Here is a 20,907-nt window from a genome sequence, read left to right as displayed (position 1 = left end):
GGAGTCGTGCGGATCTCCTGTGGGCATTGGCCGATGACAGGCCGCGCAAGGTTTGAAGCGCGGTGAACAGGGCATGGGCCCCGGTACCAGGGGAGGAGAAGGGGCTAGCCCCCGACCCTCTAACTATATACACAACTACTATACAACTACTACTAATATAAAAATTAACTATATAAAACTAACTATGTACACAATAACTATATAAACGAGCGAAGAGCTAGGGAGATGGAGATCAGCTAAGCCGCGCTCCACTGTTCCAATGACCGACACAGGCAGAAAGAAGGAACTGAGGAGCGGTGGGACCAGCAGGAGCATATATTGGGCGCCCTGCTGTCCCAGCGAGTGTTGCTAAGGTAAAAATCTCAGACGAACGTGCACGCGGCACGCGCACACCTAACTGGAATGGATATGAGCAAGCACTCGAAGAACTATAATTAGTATAATTCAGAAGTACAATTTTTGTGTTGTTGACACGCCCATAGAGAGGAAGAGATGAGGAAAAGAGGCACACCAGTGTAGGGTGCAGTGTTTGGAAATAGCTGGTATGCACCCATATGCTATACAATCGCCTCTTTGAAGCTACTATTTTGTTCTCCAGAAACTCAGTTTTTTTAAAAAATAAAGTAAATCTCTAGCTGTTATGGCTGCAGAGAAAACCTCAATACATAAACCAAATGTAGCTTGCAAAGAGTCTAGAATAGAACGTGGGGATTACAGTAGACAAGAAGCTGGATATGGGTCAGTAGTGTGCTCTTGTTGCCAAGAAGGCCAACAGCATATTGGGTTGTATTAGTAGGAGCACTGCCAGCAGATCGAGGGAACTGATTACTCCCCTCTAATCAGCATTGGTGAGGCCACACCTGGAGTAGTGTGTCCAGTTTTGGTCCCCCCCTACTACAGAAAGAAGGTGGACAAATTGGAGAGAGTCCAGTGGAGGGCAATGAAAATGATTAGGGGGCTGGGGCACATGACTTATGAGGAGAGGCTGAGGGAACTGGAGTTACTAAAGAAGAGAAGAGTGAGAGGAGATTTGCCAGCAGCCTTCAACTACCTGAGGAAGGGTGGGGGAGTTTCCAAAGAGGATGGAGCTAGGCTGTTCTCGGTGGTGGCAAATGACAGAACAAGAAGCAAAGGTCTCAAGCTGCGGAGGGGTGGGAGCGGGGGCAGCTAGGTTGGATATTAGGAAAAACTATTTCATGAGGAGGGTGGTGAAGCACTGGAACGGATTACCTAGGGTGGTGGAATCTCCATCCTTAGAGATTTTTTAGGCCCGGCTTGACAATGGAATGTTACAAAACTAACAGCTTGTGGCTGCATTCTAATGCAATTAAAAAGAATGGTTTCCACAAGGCCTGGGATTTTGCTGGTGGACCTTGTGCAGGGGGTGGGGGGGGGGCAGAGAATAGGGATGAGGTCCTTACCTTTTAGTACCTTGTCATCCTTCCATGGGTGGTGGTGTAGTAGGATTCAGATGAGCAAACTGAGTCTGAATCCTAATACTGATTTAGCTGGTGTCGGTCCTGCTTTGAGCAGGGCATTGGACTAGATGACCTGAGGTCTCTTCCAACCCTAATATTCTATGATTCTAAGAGCAATGAAGTGTGAACTCCACTAACTGCTATTCAGTCATTCTTTGCTCATCTCAAGTTCACACAATATTTTATACTTCAGTCAGGGCCAGCTCTAGGTTTTTTGCAGCCCCCACCCCCCCCAAATTTTTTGGTTGTCCTCCACCCCAGCCCTGGGCTCTCACCCCTGTCCACCAGTGCCCCACCCCCGCCCCCTGCCGCCCCAGTGCTGGGCTCTCCCCCACACTCCACCTGGACCCCCTACTGCCCCAGCCCTGGGCTCCCCCCACCAGTGCTGACTCTGCCCACTCTCCCCCTTACCTCCAGCTGGTCCTGCACTGGCAGAGTTGGTGTAAACAGCAGGGATCCCGGGCCATGCCTCAGCCCAGAGTCCCTTCAGCCAGGGCTCCCGCTTCCAGGACCGTCCGGGACCCAGGAGGGCAGAGCCGGGGAACCGCCCTGGCAGGAGGCTGAGGAGCCGGGGCAGGGTAGCCCCAGAGGAAGCAGAGCCCCGGAGAGCAGGACGTGGGCCCCGCATGGCAGCACCCCACCCTCTATGACCCCGCTGCTGCTGCTGCTACTTCTGGCCACCCTGCCGCAGTCCGGGGGCGGCTCAGGACGCTTTGCCTAGCCCCGGCTGTGGCGCTGGGGAGCTGCTGCCCTGTGGCACCTGCAGGCGGTTCCGTGTGCCCCGCGAGGTGGCCCCATGTGCCCCGTGAGGTGGCCCCCAGGCCGAGTGTCCCCAGCTTGCAGACTGCCTAGCCAAGCCATAAGGTGTAGGAGCTGCTCCCCCTTGGCACGAACTGCAGAAGCCCCAGGGCACCCCTCTGCACAACGTGCTGCTGCTGCCAGGACCGGGCTCTAGGTTTTTGCCACCCGAAACAAAACAACAAAACGATGGCCGGTATGCTGCCCCTGAAAATGTGCCGCCCCAAGCACGTACTTGGTTTGCTGGTGCCTAGAGCTGGCCCTGACTTCAGTCCCCTGGATGTTAACTGTCTGCCCTATTCAGCCAGCAGCTTCAGGCCTAATCAGAGAGTGACATGTCTGTTCAAAATTCTCCCCACTTCCTCAGGCTTACTTTAAGAAACATTTCAATTATTTATAGTACCATAGCACCTACGAGTCCTAGTCAGGGACCAGGATCCCGTTGTGCTAGGCCTGGTAGAAACAGAGTTCATACTACCTTATTAACCTATACTTGCTGTCACGGCTTTACTACTGGATAGGAACAGATGTTTATTCGGAATTAAAAGTTACTTAGTACAATTCAGCCTAATTCAGCACCAAAGTTATGTCAAGCTTTAAGCGCAGACTAGGCCTAAGCCACATTTGTGCATGGCTAACAAAAAAAAATTGCAAAAATTTAAACTTTTTCTGTAACTAATCCAAAAGCATTATCTGTTAAATAAGTTAAATTCTGGGGAAAGGACTTCATTATATGTCTATAGGATATTTTCCAGAAACTTGCCATAAATGTATAGTCAGCTACCCAATATTTTAAAGTCTCCCGTTAGGCTACAGATATTCTGGCCTGTCTGCAAAGGCCTATATTTTAAGAATTTAGGTGTATTCTTATCACTAAGCTAGTTATAGAGGTATAAAAGAAAGAATCAAAATCACTGCCTGTCTGTGTAAGGGCCTTCTCTTACTGTGACAGTCTGGGGCCCTGTTCTTAGGCTACAGCCTTTGGCTAAGTGGCAGAGGCAGCCATAAACTGGGAAGTGTATGGTCACATCCTCACATTCGAAACCAGTCTCACTGAAATAAGGTGCTACCGGGCTGTTAGGAATACAATCCTGTCCTAATATTCCTATCACCGCCAGAGAAAGGAAAAAGCCTAGAAGATGTAAAAGGAAACTTAGGTTGACAGCATCCTGTCTGGCAAGAACTCACTTATCAATAGCTGGGATGTGAAATCTTCATTTCTGTATTGTTCAATCACTGTAGTCTCCACTTCCCTATTGTTTGTCTGTATAATCCCTGGCTGGTTCTGTGATTGTTTCTGTCTGCTGTATAATTAATTCTGTTGGATGTAAACCAATTAAGGTGGTGGGATATAATTGGTTAAATAATTATGTTACAATGTGTTAGGATTGATTAGTTAAATTTCAGTAAAACGACTGGTTAAGGTATAGCTAAGCAGAACTCAAGTTTTACTATACAGTCTGCAGTCAAACAGGAAGTAAGGAGAGAACGGGAACAGTGAATGGGGGTAGGGGAATTGGAACCATGTTTCGCTAAGGGGGGGGAAATGGGAACAGGGACTAGGAACAGGGACACAGGTGAGGCTACGTGGTGTCAGAGCTGGGAAGGGGGACATTGAAGAAGGAAACTGAAATCATGCTTGCTGATAGTTCACCCCAATAAATATGGACTTGTTTGCACCTTTGGACTTTGGATATTGTTGCTCTCTGCTCATGCGAGAAGGACCAGGGAAGTGAGAGGGTGAAGGAATAAGCTCCCAAACATCTCTCCTTCCACATTTTCTTTTCTGTATTCTGAACATGCACATTTTGATTTATGTAAATCTAAATTTGATCTATTTTATTTAGGGAAATACTGCCTCAACTGCCTATGAAAAGTAGTACATACCCATCTTCAAGTTCAGAAGGAAGCCCAAAAAACCCAAGGAAATTAACCACCGAGTTGCTAATGTGACAGAGAATGGTAGATACTGCCCCAATCCAATAAAACATATAAACAAGTACTTTTAAGCAAATGCACAGTCCCACTGAAGTTAAGGGGACTATTCATAGGTTTAAACTAAGCATAGGCTTAAGTACTTTACCGAATCAGGGCCTTAATGAGGATCCAACTCCACAGAAATTGTGCAAGAACAGCCAAAGAAGGTAGGAGAGACACCAAAAGGTCACAGACCAAGATAATGACAAGAGCAGATACAGAATGTTTTTGTGATAAGATAAACAATTCCAATACGACCTACAGGAATATGAAACTTTGATGTTAAGTAAATGAAATCTGAAATATTTCACACTGAATCCAAGTATCTTTACCCTACCTTCTCTGCAGTTTTTAAACGCTCAAGATTAAAAGCAGTTATCCACAAAGCTTCATCAATGTCTTGTTCAGTTTTATTGTCCTGGGGGAAAAGTCACAATAGTAAACTGTTTGTATTATTAAAAAAATTAAATATTTGACATTTTCACAATTTGTACAAGCCTTGGAGGAAGGACCTCGTATTCATATTAAACATTATGCATCCATTTAGGACTTAGTAATAAATAATTTATGAATAAATGATAAAAACTGCTTTAAAACACCTATACACTAAGATGCATTGCACAGCCAGCTAAGAAAAAGCAGTTGCCTTAGCAACTACAGTTCCTGGAGGGGACTGCATGTGTGAATCTAAGCTCTCAGAACAGTGGTTCAAGGGCTGTAGCACTCATGGAAAAGAAATTAGCAGGTGCTTAGTATCCACTGGCAGCCAGCTTCCCATCTCCCAGAAGAGGCGGGACAGTGGTAGGGAAAGGGGGCGGGACCTGGGGCTGAGCAGGGGGACTGAGCACACCCCAGGTCCAGAGGAAGCCAGTACCAATGCATGGATGAGTCCTGGAAGAAGCTTAAACAGTGGTGGCGGTGATGATGTGTGAAACCTGATGGCAATAGATTGGAATGGAGACTAGAAAGTACCTTACTGCTAACCGTAGTTGGTCAGGAAGCTATACTACCTTTTTAACAGCTTCCAGCTCTCCGCTGAGGACAGTGAAGATTTTGACAAAGTCCTAACAGTGCTTTCCTGCAAAGCATGAAACTTATGAAAGATTCCTTTTCCACATAAGAATAAAAAAGGAACACAAAGGAACTGAGGATTCTAACACAAACTTGAAGAGTAAAAGCCAGTGCTGCAACTTCAGGCCTCAAGGAGACTCCTTGATTAGATAGCTTTGTATTGTTACACCTGCCACTAGCCTATCAGAGCATCTATTTAGAGACTTAACTTTGGAAAAAGCCACAAACATCTGCAAAGCAGCACAACACGTGAAACTGCAACTGCAAACAGTAATCAAGGCGGATAACAGAGACACTGTGCAGAAGGTCATTGCACAGCAGGACAAGAAGGAAACATGCACAAAAACCACCACACTGACAACAGTCAATATAAGGAAGGGTGAAAAAATATTCTGTGGAAGGGCTAGAGCAAACAAATGTGTGGGAAGTTCATGGAAACATGCATACAAAGCTCAGCATTTGGACAAAAGTGCAGTGTGTCACAAGTACAACTATTTTGCTAACCAATGCAGATATCAGAAAACTGGATTCAATGCAGGAATATGGTGATAGCTCCACTGAGGAAGCAGTGTATGGTGATGCCATGCAGCAATGGCTGCCAGTACACAATAACTAGTTCATCGCTCTTAATACTAATGGTTCACAAATCACATACAGTAGATACAGGTGGCGACACCAATGCATTTGCCACATTAGTGCTGCTAACTTTAAAATATAAGCCTCCCTACTAGAGAAACAGGCAAACGTCTGAGAGCTTACAATGCTACTTCCCCTATTTCTGTGGTGGGCAGATGCCAGCACAATCTGAGACACAAGAAAGAAAAGACTAAGAATACCTTTATTATTAATTATTACTATTATAGGAGATAGAAAACCAATACTGAGCCTGTAATCAAGTCAACATTTGGGACTCATATGCAAGCTATTTAATATAGAATACAACTTGCTGCAAGGCATCTAAACCTTAGTAGAGAAATATACAGATATGTTCAAAGGTTTGGGAAAACTGCCAGTCATGCACAAAATAATTTTGAAGAAGGATGCAAACCCTGTTTATATGCATCCAAGAAGGTACCTCTGGCCCTGAGAAGCAGAAAGCAGCAAGAACTGCAATAGAAGTATTAGAAAGAGTTGAGAAACCTACAGGTTTGGTGCACAGGCGCTGACTCCGTGGCTGCTCCAGGGCTGGAGCACCTGAGGAAAAAAGTTAGTGGGTGCTTAGCACCCACTGGCAGACAGCTCCTCCCCTTCACCGGCAGCTCCACTGATCAAATCTTTCCCCTTCCCCCCAGCACCTTTGCCTCGCCCATCAGCTATTTCGCAGTGAACAGCAGTCACTGGAGGGGGGAAGCGGATGGGGCATTGTCAAGGTTCCTCCCCCACTCTGAACTGTAGGGCACAGATGTGGGGACCTGCATGGACACTTCTAAGCTTAATTACTAGCTTAGATCTGGTAATACTGCCACCATCCAGAAATTTCAGTGTCTGGAACACTTTCTGTCCCCCCAAAACCTTCCCCTCCCTGGGCAGCCTTGAGAGGCTTTTTCACCAAGTTCCTGGTGAACACCGATCCAACCTCTTGGACCTTAACACAAGAATTTAACCACCCCCCTCCTTTCCCCCACCAATCCCTGGTGAGTCCAGATCCAATCCCCTTGGATCTTAAATCAAGGAAAAATCAATCAGGTTCTTAAAAAGAAAGCTTTTAATTAAAAAAAGAAAGGTAAAAATCATCTCTGTAAAATCAGGATGGAAAATACTTTACAGGGTAATCAGATTCATATAGCCCAGAGGAACCCCCTCTAGCCTTAGGTTCAAAGTTACAGCAAACAGAGGTAAAGTCCTCTTAGCAAAAAGGAACATTTAGAAGTTGAGAAAACAAAAATAAGACTAACTTGCCTTGCCTGGCTGTTACTTACAAAGTTTAAAACATGAGAGACTGATTCAGAAAGATCTGGAGAGCCTGGATTGACATCCGTTCCCTCTTAGTCCCAAGAGCAAACCACCCCCAAAACAAAGAGCATGAACAAAAGACTTCCTCCCCACCAAGATCTGAAAGTATCTTGTCCCCTTATTGGTCCTCTGGTCAGGTGTCAGCCAGGTTTACTGAGTTTCTTAACCCTTTACAGGTAAAAGGGGCATTAACCCTTAACTATCTGTTTATGACAGGCATGCTAAGGGGAGGGGGCAGAATTGGGCAGGAATTGGAAGGGCGGGGCTTGGGGAAAGGGATGGGGCCTGGGGCAGAGCTGGGGCTTGAGTACCCCCGGGCCAGGAGGACGCCAGTGCCTATGGTTGGGTGCACTCACCAGTGATAGTACAAAACAAATGTGGATAAAAACATAAGAACAGCCATACTGGATCAGACCAAAGGACTTCTGACAGTGGCCAATATCAGACACTTCAGAAGGAATGAACAGAACAGGTAATTATCAAGTAATCAATCCCATGATGCTTGTTCCCAGACTCTGCCAAACAGGCTGGGGTCACCATCCCTGACCATCCTGGCTAATAGCCACTGATGGACATATCCTCCATGAATTTATCTCGTTCTTTTTTGAACCCTGTTGTAGCCCTGGCCTTCACAACATCTTCTGGCACGGAGTTCCACTGGCTGACTGTATGTTGTGTGTAGAAATACTTCCTTTTGTTTGTTTTAAACCTGCTGCCTATTCATTTCATTTGGTGATATCTAATCCTTGGGAATGAGGAGTAAACAACACTTCCTTATTTATTTTCTCCATCCCAGTCATGATTTTATAGACCTCTATCATATGCCCCCTTAGTCATCCCTTTTCCAAGCTGAAAAGTCCCCGTCTTATTCATCTCCCCTCATACGGAAGCCATTCCATACCTCTAATCATTTTTGTTGCCTTTTCTGAACCTTTTCCAATTCAAATACATCTTTTTTGAGATGAGGCAACCAAATCTGCATCCAGTATTCAAGATGTGGGTGTACCACGGATTTATATAAAGGCATTATGATATTTTCTGTTTTATTATCTATCCCTTACTTAATGATGCCCAACATTCTGTTCACTTTTTTGACTGCTGCTGCACGTTGAGTGGCTGTTTTCCGAGAACTATCCTTAATTGACTACAAGATCTCTTTCTTGAGTGGTAACAGCTAATTTAGACCCCATTGTTTTATATGTATAGTTGGGATTATGTTTTTCAACATGCATTACTTTGCATTTATCAACGTTGGGCAATAAAATGGCAGATGAAATTCAGTCACCCAGTTTTGTGAGATCCTGCTGTAGCTCTTTGCAGTCTGCTTTGGACTTAATTATCTTGAATAATTTTTTTATCGTCTGCAATTTTTGCCACCTCACTGTTTACCCCTTTTTTCAGATCATTTATGAATATGTTGAATAGTACTCACCCCAGTACAGAACCCTGGAAGACATCAGTCTTTACTTCTCACCATTCTGAAAACTTGACCATTTATCCCTACCTTTTGTTTCCTATCTTTTAACCAGTCACTAATCCATGAGAGGACTTTCCCTCATATTCCCATGACAGCTTACTTTGCTAAAGAGCCTTTGGTGAGGGACCCTGTTAAAAGCTTTCTGGAAATCTAAGTATACTATATCCAGTGGATCCCCCTTGTCCACATGCTTGTTGACCCCCTTCAAAGAATTCTAGTAGATTGGTGAGGCATCATTTCCCTTTACAAAAACCCTGTTGACTCTTCCCCAACAAATTATATTCATCTCTATGTCTGACAATTCTGTTTTTTAATATAGTTTCAACCAGTTTACCCGGTACTGAAATCAGGCTTACCGGCCTGTAATTGCCAGAATCACCTCTGGAGAATTCTTTAAAAATTGTCATTACATTAGCTATCCTCCAGTCATTTGGTAAAGAAGCTGATTTAAATGATAGGTTACAAACCACAGTTAGAAGTTCTGCAATTTGACATTTGAGTTTCTTCAGAATTCTTGGGTGAATACCATCTGGTACTGGTGACTTATTGCTGTTAAATTTATCAAATTTGTTCCAAAACCACCTCTGACCGACACCTCAATCTGGGAGAGTTCCTCAGATTTGTCACCTAAAAAGAATGGCTCAGTTTTAGGAATCTCCCACATATCCACAGCTGTAAAGACCAATGCAAATAATTTATTTAACTTCTCCGCAATAGCCTTATCATCCTTGAGTGCTCCTTTGGCATCTCAATCATCCGGTGGCTCCACTGGTTGTTTAGTAGGCTTCCTGCTTCTGACGTACATTAAAAAAAAATTGCTATTACTTTCTGAGTCTTTGACTAGCTGTTCTTCAAATTCCTTTTTGGCCTTCCTAATTATATTTTTACACTTCATTTGCCAGACTTTATGCTATTTTCTATTTCCTCAATAGGATTTAACTTCCACTTTTTAAAGGATGCCTTTTTGCCTCTCACTGATTCTTTTACTTTGTTGTTTAGCCACTTTTTTGGTTCTCTTACTACGTTTTTAAATTTGGGGTATAGAGTAACTTGAAGTCATCCTGGTTAATGTCGTTTCATTGCTGATTAGGGAACATGCTCATTTAAAGTTGTGCTATGCTCCCTTATAATGTTGTTTGGCAGCCGCCTGCTTTATCCACTGCTTGCAGGAAGAGCAGCCCGTTGCAGCTAGCTGATGGGGGCTTGGACAGGTGGACCAGTAGCCCCCCCATCAGCTCCCCGCTCCCTAAGTTCCCTGTGCAGCAACCAGCCAGCAGGCTACCAATTGCCAGCAGTTCAGCTGTCCCTCCCCCCACTGCCATGTGCTGCTCCTGCCTGCTGCCTTGGAGCTTGGAGCTTGAAGTTGAAGAAAAAATGTGTGTTCACAAAGACAGAACTTCTCTATTTGGTGGAAATTCTGTCAGAAAGTGGTGCCAAGCCAGATCCAGCAGAAGTACAAGCCATCCTTAAAATGCCAAACCCAAAGCAAAAAAAGATTTACCATGGTGTACAGGTATGGTGACCTGGCTAGGCAAACTCATAACCTGGATGATAAAAAATATGAGAAAACTATTACTTAATGGTATGGAACAAACTGGACTAGATAGCATGAAATTAAGACGAACTGAAAATGTTACTTAAATATTGTAGTGTGGGAGCTCATGTGACATGACATATGCCTTACAAAGATTCCACCGATGCTGAAAAGGTTTAGTGCAACTCCAAAGAAAGGCCATGGCTGTAGTCCAGTAAGCATATGCCTAGAGAGCTTTTGCAAATACAGTACAAATACACATAGATTGAAAAGAAAACCCTGTGAATTGCATTTGGCTGTGACACTTGTCACAACTACATGTATGGAATATCTTTTGTAATTGAAACTGGTCATTAACTATTGACAGCCATTGCAAAAAAGGACCCGTTGAAGGCACCACCTAGAATTCAAAGCTTCTAAAAATATGACTATACCATTGAATTCACTCCAGGAAATTGAACAATTGTGGTAGATACCCTATCCAGGATCTGGGATGACTCTGAGAACGGAAGATCCAGAAACTGGGGGTGGGGGGGTGCGTGTGTGCGTCTAGAGAGAGAGAAAGAGAGAGATACACACACACACGTCAACATGGTAAAATATTCAGGACATCACTTCACCTCACTCATGGTCAAAGCTAAAAGCACTATAGTGAAGGATGAAATGCTGCTGCCCATGAGTCATACTCTATACTCTGACAGAGGAAACAATTCATGCCTAAAACAGCATGTTCCCTTCAGCCATGAGCTGTCCATGGTTGAATATGTCCTTCTCATAGGTAAGAGCATTGGGATTCCATCTGAACTCAGAAAAAAATATGGTAAAGGCCATTCATGAAGGTCACTTGGGTATAGAGAAGCGCAAAGAAGGGCATGGGAAGCACTCTATTCGCTAAGCATGAACAATTACATCACTGATTGGTAAATATTTATGCCACATGCCAAACCCACAGGCCAATCATACCCAAAGGACCAGTATTAAATATGTATGTGTCAGCTGGTGAGTGGGTGTAGAGCTCTTTACCCTAGAACAGGGGTGGGCAACCTGAGCCTGAGAAGGAGCCAGAACTTACCAATGAACATTGCCAAAGAGCCACAGAAATGTCAGCAGTCCCCATCCGCTACACCCTCCAGTCCCCAGCACCTCCGACCCACAGGCAGCCCTGCCAATCAGCGCCTCTCCCTCCCTCCCGCCCACCGCAATCAGCTGTTTTACAGTGCGCTCTGGTGGAGAGGTGGGAGGAGCAAGGGCATGGCAGGTTTGGGGGAAGGAGCGGAGTGGTGGCAGGACCAGGGGCAGAGCAGGGGGCTGAGCAGTGAGCACCCCACAGCACACTGGAAAGTTAGCATCTGTAGCTCCAGCCTTAGAGAGAGTCAACATGTATGCAAGGAGCTGCATATTAACCTCTGAAGAGCTGCATGCGGCTCCGAAGCCACAGGCTGGCAACCCTTGTCCTAGAAGATAGACTATTTGGTTATATTTGATGCATACTTAAAACTACCTAGAGGTAAAAATATTGACCGAGGTCACATCCAACCAGGTCATGTAGAAACTCAATGCTAGTTCTGCTAAGTTTGGGATTCCAGAAGTAGTTAAGACTGACAATGGCTCTCAGCGTTCAAGAACAGACTTCACAACTTCTGCAGAGAAGTAAGGGTTTTAACGTATTACTTCTAGTCCTAGGTATCCAAAGGGAAATGGATTTGCAGAATATGGTGTAAAAATAGTTGAGACTATTTAAAAAAGCAATACATGCACTGGAAGATCCTCTTGCTGCATTGCTAAATTACAGAGCAGCATCATTAAATCACAGTAAGTTACCTGCAGAGCTTCTGGTGAGATGTCAGATACAAACTATACTTCCTCAGCTGAAGATTAAATGGAGTGCAGCTCAGGAGCAAAGGCACAAAAAGAAGCAGACAGGAAAGTAGTAAGGGCATAAAAAGTCCCACTATAACAAAATCACAGTGCACTTGAGGGAACTATGCCCTGGAGCATCTGCTGAAATTTGAAATAATGGTTTTTGGGGAGATAAAGATAAGATGATTCATCTGGTTCCTCTAAGGGCACGTAAGACCAAAACAAAGCAAGAATATTTAGAGACAGAACTGTAAGCATCTTTTACTACAACGTCCCCTATGAGCTATCAACACATGTAATTCAGGACTTATCAGTAAAGTAGGTAGTGTTAAGGATCTGCAGGACTAGAATTCAGGTCTGCAGAGTCTGGGGCAGCTGATGTTACCATGTCACCACTAGGAGACCAAAAGTGTCTAGAGCGACAGCACCCTGTGGCCTTTGGATTGACCCATGGCTCACTATTTAGCCAAGAGTGTGTCCCAGGAAGTTGCCTGGGCAACCACAGACTTCTGGCTTGCTATGACTCCACACCTCAATTTGCATGCTGATCTCCAGTCTCCAATGCCAGACTGACTCTGAACCTGACTCTTAGCTATCAGCCTAGAATCAAAAGGCACCTCTGATCTCTGATTCTGTCTCTTGCCCACTGATCACAGCTCCAGGGATTACTCAGATCCCTGTGCTCTTGACCTCATGACCATCCTGGACTTGGTGACACCAGCCCAGACTATCAATACTCTGGTCCCTTACACCTACATCAAACTAGACACATCCTGGTAGTAACACTGACACACAAAAGTGATATGGCCTACTGAGGTCCCCTTCCCTTGCAGTCTAACAGAGAAGACCATCAGATACCCAGGTTAATTATCTGGGAAACACACTGCCATGACCACAGGAATCTGGTGTTGCTCCAGTACTCCAAGGGAGGAGACTGTCTCAATGGAGATGAGAACATGTTGAGGCAGAATGGTAAAAAAAACCCAGAGAGACTAATTGAAAACTACTAAGAAGCAGGGGAATCACATCTCACTACTATATGAACCACTAGGTTATTGTTTCACTTGGTTGATTGTGTTTTAAAAAAAAAGAAGGATGTGTTGAATATTCTAACGAACTAATTCATATGCATGGAAAGATTGGGTCACTAACCCAGGAACTAGTAGTCAGACATCCTGCAGAAACTCAGAGCAAAGCAGAGGTAGGACATAGCACAGTGATCAGCAACACAGCCGCTACTAACGTGTTATATTTCAAATGTTAATTAATAAGCCTTTGTATAAAACAGTGTACGCTTCATAAAGTAGCGTAACACCACATTCACCCCGCAGCAGCAGCTCCTGTCTGGACCCAGTTCCCCACTCTGGGCATTGCAACCTGGAGGGCAGGGTTGCAGCCTTGCCCAGGTTTGGCCCAGGTGCCCATGACAGAGGGGCAGCCAGGTCAAACATGACCGACACTGTGACCCCAGGCACCAGGTTGCAATGCCCAAAGTGGGGCCCAGCTTACTGGGACAGGAATGGTTGCTGCAGGGTGAGTAGAGGCCGGGCTCACTCTCCAACATTCCCCTGACCAACTCCCCTGGTGACTCGCTTCTGCACCAGGCCTGCAGTCCATCTAGAAGCTTACCATGACCAGCAGTGTTCACTGCAGCCATGCACATGCCCTCTAACACATGCGGAGACCTAGAAGGTATTAAATGGGATGCAATCCTTAAACTTCAACAATTTTTTTTATTAGTTATGCAGATTTAAGATTCTAAAGAAATGAGGAAAGCAACACTACATTTTCCCCTTTGTAGCAATGAGCTCAATTTGTTTATATTTATCTTAAATTAAAAATATACAAAAGAATTGTCTTATAATTTTAAAAGATAAAGGTAGCTGAAGTCACTTGTTATTCTTTTATTAGGGCTTGTCTACACTTGAAATTCTACAGCAGTGCAGCTGCAGTGCTGCAGCTATGCTGCTGCGGCGCTTCAGTGTAGGCACCACCTATACCAACAGGAAGAAATCTCCTGTCAGCACAGGTAATCCACCTCCCCAAAAATGCTAACAGAAAACTTCTTACGTTGGCCTAGCACTGTCTACACAGGGATTTAGGTCAGCTTAACTACATTGTTCAGGGATGTAGATTTTTCCATACCCTGGAGAAATACCACTGGATTGATTTAATTTTCTAGCATAGACCAGTTCTTACACTTAGTAGCCTCATATCTTTCCCTCAAAACTCTGCACTCAACATCCTTCCTAATCAGGAGGCCAGCACTATAACTGTATTTGTGTGTTTCCAAGAAAAAGAGAGTGCTTGAAACCTGATCTCTTACTTGTGTTGGCAATTATGCCAGTTTTCACAGACCCAGTAACCTGGAGAACAAAACTCCCCAACAAAGCGGAGGAAGTGGGTCAAATGAGGTAGACTCTGTATGACTCCTATAATTGCTCCCAAAATAAAACCACTAACACCCACCTACTGTAAACTGTAAGATCTCAGCCCATGGCACAAAAAAAGAGTGAACACTCAGCCCCACCAGACAAGCTACGCATCTTCCAAGAAGGGGGATGCACATGAATATTGCCCAAATAAGAGGATAAATGCACTAGATATAGCTGGTGACTTCAGTTCAGCTTTGCCATATTTTAAAATTGTTCAAGAACACAGTACATTTAGTGTGGACTGCATACACCCAATGCAGAGGAACAATTAGGTGAGAAAAGTTATCAGCATTTTTAAGAAGACACCACGCAACCACTCTGCTTAGCTCAACAGCCTGAAAACATACAAGATAAGCACTTCTAGCCATGACAAAACTACACTATTTGTAAAGGTGCTGCTATGTGTGGTGATGGTTTGTTTTTTTTTAATGTTTTCCATTTGTTTACTCAGAAAAAACAGTTACCTACCTTTCGTAACTGTTGATTTTCGAGCTTTGTTGCTCATGTCCATTCCATTCCAGACGTGTGCATGCCCACGTGTGCGGAGATTTTTACATTAGCAGTATCTGTAGGGTTGGCCATGGCGCCCTCAAGTGCCACGCTCATGCGTCAGTATCTCAGCCACTGCCAGGCCCTACGCACTCTCAGTTCCTTCTTGCCAGCAACTCTGACAGAGCGACAGGAGGGGGGATAATGGAATGCACATGAGCAACATATCTTGAAGAACAACAGTTACAAAAGGCAGGTAACCGTTTTTTCTTCGAGTGCTTGCTCAGGTTAATACCATTCTAGGTGACTCACATGCAGTATCCATGGAGATGGGCTCAGAGTTAACTGTTTTGCAGTTTGCAGCATTGCTCTCCTAAACCCAGCGTTGTCTCAAGCTTGCTGGGTAAGCGCATAATGAGACACGAACATGTGGCTGGACAATCAGGCAGTGGTGCTACAGATCTCTTTCATTGGTACTTGTGCCAGGAAGGCCACTGACAATGCTTGTGCCCTATTTGAGTGTGCCGTCACAACTGCCGGCAGAGGCACCTTCACCAGCTCATAGCAGTAGCGGATGCAGGTTGTGATCCAGGACGAAATCCTCTGAGCAGACACTGGAAGACCTTTCATTCTGTGTGCCACCACAACGAACAACTGCGTTGACTTACGGAATGGCTTTATTCTATTTATGTAGAAGGCCAGCATCCTTCTCACATCCAAGATATGTAGCCTGCACTCATGTGATGTATGAGCCTTTGGAAAGAAGATGGGTAAGTATATGTCCTGACCTGTATGAAACCGGGAAATGACTGGGGCAGAAACGCTAGGTGCAGTCACAGCTGGACTATATCCTTGTAGGAAACCACACAGGGCGGGTCCAAATTAAGTGCCCTGACACCCCGCGGGCCGATGTTATCGCAACCAGGAACGAAACCTTCCAGGAGAGAAGCAGGAAACAGCAGGAAGCTAGAGGTTCAAAAGGAGGTCCCATGAGCCTCAACAACATGAGATTCAGGTCCCACGGAGGAACGGGATCCCCCCAGACGTGTAGGTAAAGATGCTCAAGACCTTTCAAAAACCAGGCTGTCATGTCGTGAGAAGATCAAACTGCCTTGGAATGGAGGGTGGAAAGTCAGATAGCAGCCAGGTGAACCTTAATTGATGACATGGACAAACCTTGGAGTTTGAGGTGCAGCAGGTAATTCAGGATCTCCTGCAGTGAGACCTTGATATGCTGTTCCGAGGCCCAGTATGTGAAGCTTTTTCATTTGGCCAGGTAAGTCGCTCTGATGGAGGACTTCTTGCTACCAAGATATACCTGCTGAACACTGGCTAAGCATTCCCATTTGTCCATGTTTAGACATGCAGCAGCCATACTGTTAAGTGCAGCACCTCCAGGTTTGGGTGCAGAAGGCTGCTGTGTTCTGGGACAACAGGTCCAGCCAGAGGGGTAGCTGTAGCGGGGCAGTTACTGAAAGGTTCAGCAATGTGCCGAACCAGCGCTGGCAAGGCCATGCTGAGGCTATTAGGATAATTCTTGCACTGTCTTGCTTAATCTTCACAAGGATCCTGTGAATCAACAGCACTGGCGGGAAGGCATACATCAGAGCCCCTGACCACAGGATAAGAAACGCATCTGATAAAGGAGCCCCTGTCCAACTCCCAGGAACCAACAAAAAACACGTGGCATTTCTTGTTCTGCCTGGATGTGAACAGGTCCACCTGTGGAGTCCCCAACCTCTGAAAGATTATGCCAACCACCTCCAGATGGAGCAACCACTGGTGATGAAAAGAAAAGGCCCTGCTGAGGTGATCTGCTAAGACATTCTTGGTTCCAGGCAGGTACGTGGCTACCAAATGAATGGCATGCCACGCCACACACAAAAATCCCAAAGGCTGAGAGCTTCTTGGCAAACGGCCAACAACATGGCTCCGCCCTGCCCGTTGACGTACTACATCGCAGCAGTATCGTTCGTCAAGATCTGCAGCACCTTGCCCTTCAGGCGGGGCAAGAAAGCTTTGCAGGCCAGGTGAACTTTTCTGAGCTCCTTAACATTGATATAGAGGGCCAGACTGTCCCGCAACCAGCAGCACTGGGTGCTTAGCTCACCCAGATGGGCTTCCCAGCCCAGGTCCGAAGCATTGGAGACCAGGGTCCGTGACATGGATGGGGCCGTGAAGGGAACTCCCTCCAACACCAACCCAGCATCCAATCACCAATCCAGGGACAACTGGTTGTGATCTGGCACCCTGACTATCTGAGTGCCTGCTGGGAATGTAGACCAACACCAGATACGCTTGCAGAGGCTGAAGATGGAGCCGGGCATGACTGACCATGTATGTGCATGTGGCCATATGTCCTAACCACCACAAGCAGGTGCGGGCCATGGTGAGTGGGTGGTTCTTCACATGGGAGATTAGTTCTGACATGGCCTGAAATCACACTTCTGGAAGAAAGGCTCTCGCTTGCATGGAGTCAAGAACTGCCCCAATGAACGCTATTTGTTGGACCAGCATTAAGGTGGATTTTTGCTTGTTTATTAACAGGCTCAAGTCACAGCAGATGGAACCACTAGATCAAGGCTCCTCTGCATTTGTTCCTGAGACCTACCCTTGATGAGCCAGTCATTGAAATATGGGAAGAGCTGGACCCCTCGATGTTTCAGGTAAGCAGCTAGTGGTGCGATTTCGTTAACACCCTCGGGGCCGATAAGAGGCCAAAGGGCAGTGCCGTAAATTGAGTTTTCTTTCTGGTCACCGGTGACAGGGAGCGATGCTGGGCAGAGCCCGGTGTGCGCTGCACACCGAGGCCAAGGTAGTAGGAGTCGAGTCTTGGCAGGATGGCTCGGAAGCCAGACAGAGGGCAGCCTCTATGAGGAAAGCCCTCAAATGAATATCCAGCTCTTTCTGAGTCCTGGGTCAAAAATTTTTACAGATATGATACTTGTCCTTCACATATGATTCCCCCAAGTACTTGAGGCAGCTGCTGTGGGGGTCACTTACAGGCACAGGCCTGTTACAATCCGTGCAAGGTTTAAACCCCAGAGACCAGGGCATGCGCCGCCTGGCGTGTTAGAGTCCCCATGGGGACTCTAACTACACTTAACTACTGAACACTAACTACTATAAACAACTATTTACAAGGCCCTAAGGCTCAAAGTAAGAAGAGACAAAACTGCTAGCCCTTGCTATGCAAGGCAAAGCACTCCAACTAAGCACCACAAGCGGTGAGAAGGAACTGAGAGGGTGTAGGGCCGGCAACGCCTCATATACTGACACATGAGCGTGGCACTCAAGGGGGCACCACAGCCAACCCTATGGATACTGCTAAGGCAAAAATCTCCGACAACTGTGCAGGTGGGCATATGCACACCTAGAATAGAATCTACATGAGAAAGTACTCGAAGAACAATCACTTTAGAGATCTGAAAGACTCAGGTGGTTAGTCAGATGAGCAGGGCATACTGGTCTCTATCACATTCTTGTCAAATACTTCATTATTTGTAGCACAGCGACATGTAAATTCAAACAAAGATGCCTGACTTGTAAGATTACAGCCTTTTGGCCTGCACACTGTAAGAAGTGAAGCATTTGATATGAAAGTAGTATAAAAATGATTATAAGAAGAAATAACATTTACATACCATGTTTTCTGCTGATGTAATCCAAACTGGTTTGAGATTCAGATGGTAGTCTGAATAAGTAGACTGAACATTTTTCTCTTTGACATCTGGGATGTAGCTCCTAATTTTACCAAAAAAGATATTTAACAAGTCATGCAGAAGAAATTGCATTTCTTAAAAATTATAGTGTTTTGAAAAATGCATTAAGACCATTCTGATTCTCATTTTGCACATTCTCCTCCCTCCTCCCCACATCCCTTAAAGATCCCAAGGCCAGAAGGGAGCATTGTGATAATCTAGCCTGACCTCTTGCATAACACAGGCCACAGAACTTGACCAAAATAATTCCTGGAGCAGATCTTTTTAGAAAAACATCCAGTTGTGATTTTAAAAAATTGTAATGGAGGCTCTACAATAATCCAGGGTAAATTGTTCCAATGGTTAATTACTCTCATTGTTAAAAATTTATGCTTCATTTCCAGTCTGAATTTGTCTTGCTTCAATTTCCAGCCACCGGATCATGAAAATAGTCTCTCTCTGATAGACTGAAGAGCCCATTATTAAATATTGTTCCCCACATAGTTATTGACTGTAATCAAGTCACCACTTAACCACCTCTTTGTTAAGATAAATAGATAGATTCAAGGAGCTCTATCACTGTAAGACATGTTTTCTAATCCTTTAGTCATTCTCACAGTTCTTCGCTGAACCCTCTTACCTTTATCAACATCCTTCTTGAAATGTGGATACCAGAACTGGACACAGTATCCCAGTAGCCATAAACACTAATGCCAAATACAAAAGTTAAAATAACCTCTCCACTCCTATTCCGACTAGAGTGGGAGATGTTACGGAGGGAACAAGTTCTTAGATTTCCTTCCTTCCAGCATCATCTCAATCTTACTTGGATTCAGCTTTAGTTAGGTGCTCTTCAGTGGATTTCAGCAAAGCACTGAAAAACCTAGGAAATGCTGATTTTTGCATTTGATGTGAATGAGCTGTAAGCTTGGTGTCACGTAGATACTGCTAGCATGCCAACCTGCATTGTCTAGTCTGTTCAACTGATTATTTATACATAAAGATAACATGAAACGGAGGATTGAGACTTCTGGCATTCTGCAAATGAAAGCATCGGAGGTGAAGGAACAGTTGCTTATAAACAAACCTTGAGGATTAGTCCAAGGAACAGGATCTGAACCATTTCACAGCAGTTCTGCTTTTCCCATCTTGAAATAGTAGCACTTGTACTTAGTGTTCAATGATCTCAAATGCCACAGACATGCCCAGTGGGATGACTGATTAAAGACATACTTCCCTTATCATTGGACAGGAGGAAGTAATTCAACAAGTACTGTCTCTGTACCATGCCCTGACCTACAGCCTTAATGAGAAGGATACCAGATATCAGGAGATGACAGATAATGTTTGAGAGTCTTTTTTGATTCCTGAACAAACTAATTGAGAAGGTAACAGATTAGACAATGGTTTGCAAATTCTCTAGCATCAAGTGAAAGATTTAGTATTGTTTAGACTATTAAAAATGAAAAGCAGGTAGTAGATTCTTCCCAAAAGATGCACTGACAGTCTGCCAGCAGGGATATCAGGTTCTCTCTACTCTCCTGTACCAGGCAAGAGCAGCAATGAGCAGATATGCAGGTTATGGTCCTGACTGCTGTCAAAGTTTCCATGGCTCCTGTTTGTATGAATGGTGTATAGTTCATAGATTCCAAGGCGAGAAGGAACATTATGGTCATCTAATCTGACCTCCCACTAACACAGGCCATAGAACCTCCCCAAAAGAATGCTCGGAAGGAATGTGTTGAGTTCCTGGCCCTGCACTCAGTTTATTATTTTTGGTGGACTTGAGACCACACCAGATGAGCATGACTACCTCTGAAAAGTCTCACATCAAAAGTCTTGTGTTCTCAATTCAATACAGAAAATTTGGGTCTATGAAGTGATTTACAGTCTGAACAAGTTCAGTAATACATGACATTACTGAATCTATGTCAGAAGAAAGGGATCCTCTGACTCCTTTAGAGTGGTGGCATAGTTTGTAGAAGTTCTTTGGGCCTAATTCTCATTTATACTAAAAAGACCACCTTTCTTCCACACTGGCAGCATAAAGGGCCTTAAAATAAGCTTAAGTATAATTTACACTAAGTTCATTTTGATGGTTAGGAATAAATAAGAAATAGGTCTCCAGTAGCTT

The 20,907-nt window shown here is 44.8% G+C and overlaps 1 protein-coding gene across 1 annotated transcript in view; it reads right to left on the bottom strand.

The window, feature by feature from the left end:
* Positions 1-20,907, bottom strand: part of RNF17 (ring finger protein 17) — a 215,496-nt gene that overhangs the window by 171,104 nt on the left and 23,485 nt on the right. The window contains exons 7-8 of the mRNA XM_030561299.1: positions 18,717-18,816; positions 4,591-4,671 (exon numbers count right to left, since the gene is read on the bottom strand). Of these exons, the coding sequence (XP_030417159.1) occupies positions 4,591-4,671; positions 18,717-18,816 (181 nt within the window). The remainder of the gene's footprint in view (positions 1-4,590; positions 4,672-18,716; positions 18,817-20,907) is intronic.

The sequence above is a fragment of the Gopherus evgoodei genome, chromosome 1, assembly GCF_007399415.2.
Source record: "Gopherus evgoodei ecotype Sinaloan lineage chromosome 1, rGopEvg1_v1.p, whole genome shotgun sequence".
In the NCBI taxonomy this organism is placed as follows: Eukaryota; Metazoa; Chordata; order Testudines; family Testudinidae; genus Gopherus; species Gopherus evgoodei.
This window is presented reverse-complemented; position numbering and strand designations above follow the sequence as displayed.